General features: G+C 39.8%; 1 protein-coding gene across 1 annotated transcript; it reads left to right on the forward strand.

Annotated features, from left to right (window-relative positions):
• The first annotated feature begins 359 nt into the window (after positions 1-359).
• Positions 360-9,898, forward strand: tbc1d24 (TBC1 domain family, member 24). The gene is made up of 8 exons (XM_023411360.2): positions 360-436; positions 755-880; positions 3,734-4,848; positions 5,772-5,930; positions 6,175-6,238; positions 6,951-7,046; positions 7,964-8,210; positions 8,566-9,898. Exons 3-8 carry the CDS (start codon positions 3,860-3,862, stop codon positions 8,718-8,720), a joined length of 1,710 nt encoding a protein of 569 aa, XP_023267128.1. The 5' UTR covers positions 360-436; positions 755-880; positions 3,734-3,859; the 3' UTR covers positions 8,721-9,898.
• The last annotated feature ends 1,974 nt before the right edge of the window (positions 9,899-11,872 follow it).

Below are 11,872 nucleotides of genomic sequence, written 5' to 3' on the forward strand. Positions count from 1 at the left end.
ACAAACTGTTACATACAATTAAATATTTTTACAGAAACGGTTAAACATTCAGATAGCACAACTGAACAATTTCTGACATCACTAATTTTGCTTTTTCACTGCTACTGCAGCACCGAGAAGGTCATGCTAAAAGAGGACCTAAAAACATCAGCCACATTTAAGAGGAAAAGACAAGGCCAAACAACATTTTACCCTGAGTTGTTCTCGAAAGCAATTTAATTATCAGTAATAACTGTCATGTGTTGGGCAGTTGACTTTTGGCTGTTGCTTTGAGCACTGGACAAAGACATGGTTTGTTGTCCTTTGCTATGGATCTTCCTGTCCTGTCCCATTGCCATCGCTCATTTGACAGAGCAAGTCTGCAAGTAAACAAGGCGGATCAGATAAGCTACTGTGATCTGCCATGCAACCTCTCCATGGTCACTGACTTCTACAAGTAAGCCATAAAAGGAATAGGGTAATATTTGCTTATTCTTTGGTGTTACTCTTTGGTGCACCATAGGACATTAGAATACTTCTGGTGGTTTTAATATCTCGTGCTATTCCTAATTATTCAGTATGGACATTTGAATAGGTAGCTGATGTTGTAAAACACATCATGACTTTGTGTATTAGCCTATAATGTAGTTGGTTATCTTCACTGACTGTCTTTAAGTACTGACACTGCTTTCCGAAGAGACAGTAAGTTCCTCCACTTTTGTGAATTAACCAGAGCGTGCAGAGTAGAGGTTGTAACCTGTGTGTATTTAACCAGCCCACCTGAGCCCCTCTGCAGCTCCAGCAGCAGCACGCAGACCGTGACCGGGGTTGAAGGCACTGCGCATGCCCGAGGCAACTTAATATGAATGCTGCTTCACGTCTCAAGACATCTCAATTCCAGGTACGAATATTATCCGTATATTTGTTGACAGTTATTTATCATTTGCTTACCAGTCTTCGGTCTTGTGCTGTAGGGGTATTTCTTATTCCTGTCGCCGGCATTGTGTTTGAAATGCAGCGCTTTTCCACAAATTCAAGCTGAAATCTCTTCACATCAACAAACTCCCAAGACAGCTAGCGGACAAAATTAATTTGTGGTTGGTAACATTCATGCTAGCTGCTGCAGCAACGTTAGCCTGAATATTTTTACCGGGTTGTTTTGGTGTTGCTCTATATTTTGCATGGCTTCGTGTCTGTCTTGCGTGTTATCTTATGTCGGGCAGCTAGTTTTGTGCTCAGGTTAAGGTTTCGTTAGCTGCTGAGTCTGACATGCACTGTCAGGAACAGCTTGCTGGTAGCTAATGCTAGCAATGCTAACTTGGCAAGTGTGAATGGAAAAGGGTGTATCAGATTTACTCCGGCGGTAATGTTAAAGACTCTGTGACCCGTGTGCATTGCCTTTCTTTAACATGTTAGCTGCTATCACCTCAGCTGGCTAGCTGACGTTAATATGTTATTCGACTGAACGCATAGTTTCGGCAGCTCTGCGTGCATTTGAAGCTGTCATTTCGGTGTGTGTTGACACAGCTGTACCCGCACATACTGTAATGTTAACTGAGCGACAAGGTAGCAGACACTGTAACGTTAGCTTTGTCTGTGCTTATGTCTTTGTATCTGCATCTGCTCAGTCTCCAAGAAAAAATTGCAATCTTTGATTCACCTACAGTAACGTTACCCAACCCTGTCCAGTTTTGCAGAGATGCAGTTTAATGGCTAGTAGTCAGCTTCCTTTCCCGTCCAGTATTTTTACATGTTAAAATGTAATCAGTAATAGGTTAATCATTTTAGAATAAGTAACTTACAGCAAACGATTGCAGAATGTAGATTTTTAAAGGTATTGCACTAAATGCATGAACTCATTCTCATATATATTGTAGTTGAGCTTAAAGTAATATGGCCAAAGTGGCAATCATATTATTCAGTCATGTTATGGTAAATGCATTAATAATATCCACTGAAACCAACCCAAAAGAATTAGGATGTGATTATGAAAAGGGACATATGTAGGAACCACGTGAATGAGGACGATAAGTATATACATACAGTAAGGTTGAACACCTAGTAAAGGCCTTGTCTCATTCTGTCCGGAATGGGTGACAATTTTGGATTTTACCTCTTAAAAAAAAAAAAAAAAAAAAAACGATGAACAAAACTCTGGTTGTGTGGGCCACGATTCAGACAGTAGCCTGTAGTGGTGACCTAAACACATATGCATTATGTAAGTTAAGTAGGCTAAGGTCTTTTCAAGACAAAATGGGTACCTAACATTACAGTGTAACATTAGAGGAGCCATGTTGGTAGGATGCTACTAGGATGCACTGCTGTTAGGATGTGGCTATTCATAGAGATCTGTGGATCTCTATAGGACCAGAGATCCACAGATCTCTGCTAAGCATTCCTGATAGTATATAAAGTTAAGTTGTCATAAGTGGACCCAGCTTTAATTATCGCACACTAAGATTTAAGGGCTGACCCGTTCAGCTAAATGACAGCTGTGTTAGTTGGGTTTGGCACCTTGGTCAGCAGCATTTTAAGTTACTTTAGCCTGAATGCTAAATCATTTCCATGTATACATGATGGTTTGAGTATATCGGAGGATCGTGGGTATCATGGCTTTGGTTTAGTGGACCTTTTGTTCATCTGTGCAGAGAACTTATATTGACGGATTTGGAGAATTAATTTAATATTCTGACATTTCAAGGTGGTCTTTGGCCAGATAGATTTCTTTTGTTGGGTCTGAATTCAAGTCTGCCTTACGTCAGTTACATGCAATGTCATAGGTAAAATGAACATTTATGTAAACATGCCCTTTAAGTAAAACGGTTAATCTCCCTATAGAGCCACCATAAATGCTTCCAGTTTTACATGCAGTCTTCCATGTGACTTGTTGGGAGGCAGTGTTACATGATCTGAGCCTTTTATGAATGTCATTTTCAGTATATTGCAAGTGAACTTTGGACATGTATCTCCTTGTGACTTGCTGAAACACAGTGTGACATGATTTGATGATTGTGCAACAACTATTCTCAGTATATTGCAAATGATCTTTGGACATGCTTCCCCATGTATCTTGTGGTCAGCATTTGCAGGAAACTATGTGCTGGTAGCTGGTTTTTAAATTATACTGCTTGTTAACCTTTACAGTTGTAATTCCAAAAAAGTAATTATTTCCCTCACTACTACAGCTTCCAGTTCAACAGTTTTAATGTCACACTTTTCTTGGCCAATTAAATCTGTCCGAGATATATTTGTACATCAGAGGTCATTGTCTTTTTATGGCTGTCATATGGCATCACTAAGATAGCTTTGCATTCCGTTCAAGCAATGGGTTTGTGATCAGATGTATCGGATTCATGATGTACATGCTTTTTTCCCCTCTAAAGATATTTACCACAGCATAAATCTGATTAGTGAAATTAGCTCATGTTGTTTTACAGTACAGATTTACTGTCGCCATTCTGTAATGCATTTGTCTTAACTTCTGTGCAAATCAATACTTATGGAAACGGATGTATAAGAAATGTCTTCCCAAGTCTTTGCATTATCCTTAAACTGTTGATATACTTAGTCTAGCAAATAGCCAACTATGTATTAGTATGAAAATATAAAACTGGTGGAAAGTGGAAGTTTGATTATGCTCTGGTGCTGCTGACAAATGATTTTAATATGACTCAGAAACAATTTTGCAATGATTTTCTTTTGTCTTCCTGATGATACACACTCATTTTGTTGTTTTGTCATTTATGTTTTTCAGTAACCAGTATGGGCAGTTAAGAACAATAGGCCAGTTATCTGCTGTGTCGGGGACAGACGGTTTGTAAAAACCCCACAGCATCCCTCCTCTCTTCCCACTCAGGCAGTCCAACAAGTTTCCAGCACCATGGCCGAAGAAGACTATGGCAGCTTTGTGGACTGGAACCAGATGGGGGATCTGGCCAAGAGCAGCGGGCCCACCAAGGTTGACTGTAAAGACCTGAAAGAGTTCAAACAGATGGCTCGGCAGGGATACTGGGCCAAAAACCACAAACTACGGGCACAAGTCTACCAGCAGCTCATCAAAGCCATTCCCTGTCGTACAGTTACACCAGATGCAGAAGTATATCGTGACATTATGGGAAATGCAGCCACTAAGAAGCCCTCCTCTCACATCCCACTGCCAGAGTTTGTGGATGGAAGTCCTGTGCCGCGGTACTGTCTGAAGGCAGAGGCGGTAGCCTCAGCCCATCAGATTATCAACTGCCTGGCTGGACAGTTTCCAGATATCTCCCACTGTCCATCACTTCCGGCTGTTACTTCTTTGCTCCTGCACTTCAGCACAGATGAAGCTCAGTGTTTTGAGCACGTCAGCCGAATGCTGGCCTGCAACGAGCCAGGCAAGCGACTGCTGGACCAGACTTTCCTTGCCTATGAGTCTGGCTGCATGACTTTTGGTGACCTGGCCAACAAGTACTGCACAGCTGCCCACAAATTGATTGTAGCCACAGCCCAGGATGTGCTAGAAGTCTACTCAGACTGGCAACGCTGGGTGCTTGGTGACCTGCCTTTCAGCCATGTGGTCAGGGTCCTGGATGTCTACCTAGTGGAGGGCTACAAGATTCTCTATCGTGTGGCTATAGCGTTGCTCAAGTTCTATCGCAAGCATAAAGCAGGAGCACAGGGGGGCCAGGGCAACCAGCAGCAACAGGATTCTGGCAAAGTCAGGGCAGACATTCAGGCTTTCATCAAGGGCATTGCCTCCACCGTCACACCCGACAAGCTGCTAGAGAAGGCCTTTTCCATCCGTCTGTTTAGCCGTAAGGAGATCACTCTGCTGCAGCTCACAAATGAAAAGTCCTTGCAGCAGAAGGGAATCACTGTCAAACAGAAGCGGTACAGTCAATAATATGACTTTTTTATGTAGTTTTTATGTTTATTTGAATTTTCTTTAGAAACCAGGAAGCATCGAGTGGGCTTTCTTGGCAATGCTATTACATATCTGGCATCAGTGAGGACATTGAATCAATTACTTGTGTACTGTGTCATGCTCACTTACACATGTAAGAATTATAGACATCGTAAAAGTACCCTTATGATTCAAAATGAAATTTAGTTTATCGGCCCATATATCTATCACTCTGGTGAAATGGACATTCTTGAACTTGATTAAATGTAAGACACAGTTCCTGGACTGGGAATTAAATCACTGCGGTATGCACAGAATGAGAGGAATGCAATGTTAAAATAGTACAGGACCAGACGTATTTTGTACAGTTTATTACAAATATACACCACAGCAAAAGTAATAGGTTACAATAGATGAAATGTTTAAGCAATTTCCTTTGCTTCATTGGCAATAATGTTGTGTTCTTTTAAGCTTTTCACTCTGGCATGCTCTGGGGATTGGTTTAAGTTGCTCTTGCATCCTTGTCTCACACCATCTTCTTGTTTCCTTTTTGTCTGGTTTGTGCCACACTTTTCCATCCACCATCTTCTGTCTCATCTGCACTCCACTCCTGTGTTCACTACATTGGTTCTTTTACAGTCCTAGGTGGGTTCTCCTCTCTATGCTACTCTGCAGATCTCTTTCTAATTTTGTCATTTACACTCAGAATAGATATGGTGTTACATGTGGTGTTAAAATTGCACTTTGGTTTTCCTACACCCTGGTAATATATCAAATGAGTTGGCAGTGCCACTACAATAAAAAAAAAAACATAATTTTTTTAAGGTTTATGCATCAACAACTGTGTGATCTGCTTCTCATTCTGTACCTCTCGTCTCTGCCTGTGTCTGTATGCTTGGGATGTCCCCAGGCGCAACGTGCAGCTGGCACTGAACCCTGACACCTTCTCCTCTGAGATTGTCAGCGCCAAGGAGATGCGGGACATCTGGTCGTGGATACCTGAGCGCTTTGCCCTGTGCCAACCACAACTACTCTTCACCACTTCCACCCATGGTTGCAGCCTGAACAGGTACACTGTAAACACAAAAGCAAAGCTGTAAACCAAAAGACAAATTCAGAGCAAAAAGGCAAAAAAAAAAAAAAAAGTTGTAGACTTGTTTTGTATTTAGCCACCGTCTCATTTTACTTTAGTGTGTCTAGTAATCTGACAGTACAGGGCTGTTGCTAATGATCCAATAGATATGTTTTATGTTTTAGATTCAGGTGTTAATTCAGCCAGTTGGAATGAATTAAACTTCCACATTTTCCTCCAGATTCTACTCACATTGTGAAGGCTACGAACCCACTCTGCTCCTCATCCGGACCACAGATGGCGATGTAAGTAACTAACACACACAGACAGACAGGAAAAACTCTGTCATGATTCTCCCAGTGATTTTTACATGTCAAACTGAAGTTTATGAAGCTGTTGTCTGAGTGAATCAAGGATGCACATTATTATGAATAAAAATACATGGGATATGATAACACCCTGATGTCATAACAGATATTTTTGTTTAAAATGATGCAGCTCAGATCAGTGAGCCATTGTCATATTCAGGGTTTTTTGTCTAAATACATGGCTAGATATAGTGTGAAATAGGAGGTGACGGGTGTGTATGTATGTCCTCAGCCTTGGATATTTAAGGTACAAAGTGGGCTGAACTGCAGTCAAAACAAAACAGTACTGGTAGCACTCTGATAGACAGTTCCCGTCTAACTTCCTGTTTCGGACACTTTTGTTTATCAGTAAATGTTAGTAAATGGTTCTTGTTGACTGAAGTCATGTTGCAAAAAGCCTCCCTAGAAAAACTTGTGTACATGCACCTGGTTTTATTTACTGCGTTTTTTCTTTCAATAACGAGAAAGCTCCTCAGCTTAGCTTAGCTTTCTGCTTTTCAAAATACACTCAGGTTTTTATTATTGTGAACTGGTGTCAAAGGTCACTATTATACAGGTTTACAAATATCAATCTTCTACAAGTATGAAGTACTTTAGAGGATAAAACTAATGCATATGAGCAAATTAAACAGATTCTTTTTTCCTTCAGGTATGTGGAGCCTTCCTGTCCACAGATTGGGAGGAGCGGAAGAGAGGAGGCAACAAATTAAGTTTTTTTGGCACAGGGGAGTGCTTCGTCTTCAGGGTGAGTTTATATTAGTATTTGCACTTACAAGCGTCTTGTCAGCAAGAAACGTCTTTCTGGTTTTTTTTTTGTTTGTTTTTTTTGTGTGCTTTTTAGGAATCAAATGAAAGGATTTTTTTTTTTTTTTTATTGAGTAGTACCTCACTATAACCACAAGAGGGTACCATCCACTGTGGTTTCATATCTTCTTAATGTCAGTGTCCCTGGCCTCAATTGGTGTCTAGGGATCCCATTTGAACAGCCTGCCTTGTAGGTCAGAATTCTCCATACAGACATTGCTTTGTCTTCATCAGCAAAAAACAACCACAGATCATGTTTAATTTGCTTGTGATGTTGCAGCATTGAGCTTGAGCTTTAGCTTTAATAACACCTGGGCTGGAAATAGCGAAGCAGACTGGGTCTCTAATGCCTTCTGTATGAATTATTTAATTGGCTTTCTGTGTTGATGCACAGCTGTGGACTGTCTGAGCCGGCACAGCAGAAAACACCGTCATCTCACACACTAATACTTAAACACACACAGATTGGAAACTCCTGTAACTTGATCCAGTCGTATCTGACCAGGCCCTCATCTGACACCACACCTGACACACATAAGAGACGAGCCAACAGGGACTGATGTCTATCAGATTTGCAGCCGAGGGTTGGAGAGGGAGAGAAGGGAATTAATGGCATATACACTTTGCATTAAGTAGCCAGGTCCTCACATGAAGCATCTCTGTCTGTTTATGTTAGGAGTTGGTTTGAATTTAAGATGCATATCTTGTCACCTATATACTGTTAAGAAAATAAGAATAAGAATGCCTTTTTATGTGAATACATTTGCAATACTATTTTATGTAATGTGTAATGCCCCGGTGTCTAATTGATGATAACTGCCTCACATTAGCAGTCACTGATTTGTTTTCCCTTGTTAGCTTAAGCCAGAGATGGAGCGCTATGAGTGGGTGGTGATCCGCCACCCTGAGCTAGCCTCCTCCATCAAGACCCAGGGTCAAGAGGACACTGCCTCCTCTGAGGGCCAGAACTCAGACAGCAATAGTTTACAGCAGCCAGAGAAATCTGCTGGAGATCTGTCGCCCTTCCTCTCCGCTCGCCACTTCAACCTTAACTCCAAGAATACTTCCATGTTCATGGCTGGAAACTTTGACTCCATCATAGTGGGTGAGTGAATTATTACAACATGTTATTGTTGTCTATTTTGCATTTCTGGTCCCTTTTTTTGGGTAGTGTTTTTTTTTTTTCTCTCTCTCTCTTTCTTTCTTTCTTCCTTTTTGCCACAGTTAACTAGCAGAATGTAGTGTGGAGGTGATGGGGGATTTTTCCACTGTCAGCTAAAACATGAAAACTCATCAAATGTGGGATTTTATCATTAGCCTTCCACTACATTTAACACTTCAGTGTTGATGTAAAAAATGAACATGATTGTGATGATAAGTAAGAATCATTTGCACAAATGCAGTGTTTGTTCTCAGTTGCTTATAATTTATACAAACCCTGTGCTCTTGTGTTTGATCAGGGGGAGGTGAAGGTAACGCTCTTTACATTGACTCAGAACTGAATCATGGTCGCACTGGCAGGTGCACCACCTTTGACAACCCGCCCCTGTGTGCAGAGAGCTTCCAGGTTTCACTGCTGGAAGTATGGGGTTTCCAGGATACCATGGCCTCGTAATGCTGTACACATGAACACACACTACACATCCATGTAGCTCAACACATCATACAGTCATGGACACATAGGTGCATATTGATGAACACTAATTTTAACATTTAAACATATTAAAGCAGAAAGTCATCAAAAAGTCCAGCAAAGTGTTTGATGTGGAAAACACAGATATGCAAACAGAACTACATCCGTCCTACAAATTCATATATGATTAACTATTTTTTATTTATTACTGCAATCCAAATTTCAACATATGAACAAAAATGTCATATTTTTGTTTGTTTTTTTGTTTATTTTTGTATTTTCAGATTTGTATTATGATGCTCTAATTGTGTTCAAGTATGTGGTCAAATGAAGGAAATGTTCAGGATCAATTCTAGATAAAGCCGATACAAGATTCATCGGCCATTTTATGTCAGCTGTGATGTATTCATGTTCATGCTGAGCTACAATATTTAAATTTCTGAATGTAAATTCAGTACTTTGTTTTCTGGTTTAGCTCACTCTGCCAAATTTACTGTACAGCTATCTCTGCATTCCTTAAAAATCTATCATTTACCAGGTTTACGATGAAATGTGTGAAGTCAAGTCTTCTTGGTGATAAGTGTTTTTAAATGTTGAAAGAACAGCGCTAAGATGTATTACAGTTTGTACCAGGCTAGCTAGATGTTTGGCCAAGTCCTGTTGCACTTCCCCACATTTTTTGATTTATTGTATATATGTGGGAGATCTGCTGAATTAATTAATGTGGTACATGTTTGTTAATATCGGTGGTGAATTTGAGTGTTGCCATTTTGCACCATATGTCAAAGCTTTCTTTTGAATGAGTGGCAGTGTTTCCTGTATAGTAAATGAATATTCATGTGAATAACAGTACAAACTTTTTTTTTTTTTTTTTTTTTTTCTAAGCAAAATCTCAAAATGTGTTTTTGGTTTACAAGTAATGGAGATTAATGCAGTTTGTTCATCCTTCTCTTCTTTTGACCATTTTCCTGTAACTTCCGTCCTTTCTCCTGTGAAAATAGTAATGAAAGAAGTCCAAAATTGTGCCCTGTTGGCAAAGTGTTGTTGGGGTTATATAACCTATTTGTATCTGTATGGTCAAATATGTCCTCCAGTGAAACATCAACTGAGTAACTACAAATGTATTCTACCTGTGAAAATACAGCAATATGCTTTCAGTAGAGTGACTCTGTCTCTGTTTTATTGTCTTACTGTTTTTGGTCTTCCACATCTATCACATCTCTGTCCGTGCAAAGAGTGGGCTACATTTCTTCAGACTGTTGCAGAGGTGTGCCAGATGCCTTTTTAAGTCAGCTGACCAGGAATCTATCCCCCTTATCCCCATCTTCTCCGAGTAGTTACAGCTGGTATGTTGTTGTTGTTGTTTTTTTTTTTTTTTCTCAAAATTATTGGTCATTTTACATCATAAAGAAATTACTATTTTATTTTTATTGCTATAGTAAAAATGATGTCATGATTTCCAGCCTTCTGTGCACCTCTCTAGGACTAAAAACATTCAAACAGTTTACATTTAACATCAGTCAGAGAAGATACATAAAATGATAATGTCACTAATGTCATCTCCCCAGCAGGTAGGTCTGGGTTAAAAACACAAGGTGACTCCTAATTACTCATACACACTTCTTGAATAGACACTGACTATTTTTGTTTGGATGTCTCTACTTTGTGGAAGCTGACAGTGAGCTGCATGACTGGAAAATATGTAGCAGAAATGAGTCAGATATACTTACAAATATATCTTTAAAAGATGTCTACTTCTAATAGCCAGCTGTATTACAGACTTCAGTTCATTAAAGTCATTAAAGTGATAACACTATTTGATATAAATTCTACAAATTTGGTAAGTGACAGTTAAAACTGATATCCTCTGACTATTTGGTTTGGTGTGTTGCTCAACATGTCAGTCAAAGTGAATTCCATGTCAATCAATGTCAATATATTGACTCTATAAAATGTAAAACCAATTCATTTGCAGTGGGTGTGGCTCAGCCCTAATGCATCTGAAGAAATGTACCTTAGGCAGCAAAGTGGTGGAGTAATTCCTTCTTTACAGTAAGTGGCATTGACTCCGTCTTGCCAAGGCTGTGCTGTTCATTCAGGATTCACACTCTGCTAATCGCACATGCACGTCTATATTTAGCTGCTCGTTTGGGTGTTGGTGTGGCGTATCTCCTGAAAACCATGCTTTCCAGCCTCAAGGACTAAGATGCTTAAGTGTTTAACCCTACACTGAGATGGGTCTCTCCTTGACCAGCCCCCACCCCCCAGACAAAAAGGGGCTGTGGACAGGATTAAGACGTAGACTAAGGAGGTCCCGACAAATATTGTTTTGATTTTACAGACTGAATATTTCTCCGAGGTTATTGAGACACGGAAGGGTCTCTATTTCCAGTACCTATCCAGTGTTACTGAGTACACTTCACAAATCAGCCTTATGGATCGTATATATGTCCTTCTGAATGACTGATAATTGTCATTGTTTTTTTCAGGCTATTGCCAAGCAAATCTGTATTATTAATATAGGATTCAAGCTTTTCCATTTCCACATCATAAGCCTTTTTAATGACTGATATTTTATATTGACTAATATAAGTTTATCAATGCAGTAAGAATGAAAGATGGAGTTATGTTTTTGGTCACATGCTGAAATCAGACCTTAAGGGAAAAATGCCAAATCTGAGAGTAGCTTAGCTCAGTGACTTCCTTAATTTAGCTCTGGTCAGAGTGGAGCTCTCTGTAGAACTGTATCCTGGTCAGATCATATCACAGTAGCAGAACCACTGAAAGATTAAGAGCTAGATGTTGATCACTTATGTAGATAACTATGATATACTGTTTGTCTGGATTTACATTATACTGTTCATTAACAATGGCTGCTTTATAGTGCATCTTCAGTAGTATATTGATTAAATCATGCTCCTTAAAGACCAGCCATCAGAATATGGCTTGTTCTCAACTTGTTCCCACAACTCACTGATTAAAGCCACTCAAGTGCAAGAGCATCCACCTAATCATTGTATCCATCCACCCAAAACAAACAGGAAACAACAATGTGAAGGCACATAGGCTATCATATTGCTGCATGTTGTAAAAATGAGCTGGTTGCATATGTCTGCTGAGCATATATCCCAGAT

The sequence above is a fragment of the Seriola lalandi genome, unplaced genomic scaffold (assembly GCF_002814215.2).
Source record: "Seriola lalandi dorsalis isolate HSWRI2012SDOR001 ecotype SW California unplaced genomic scaffold, Sedor1 jcf7180002054464, whole genome shotgun sequence".
NCBI lineage: Eukaryota > Metazoa > Chordata > Actinopteri > Carangiformes > Carangidae > Seriola > Seriola lalandi.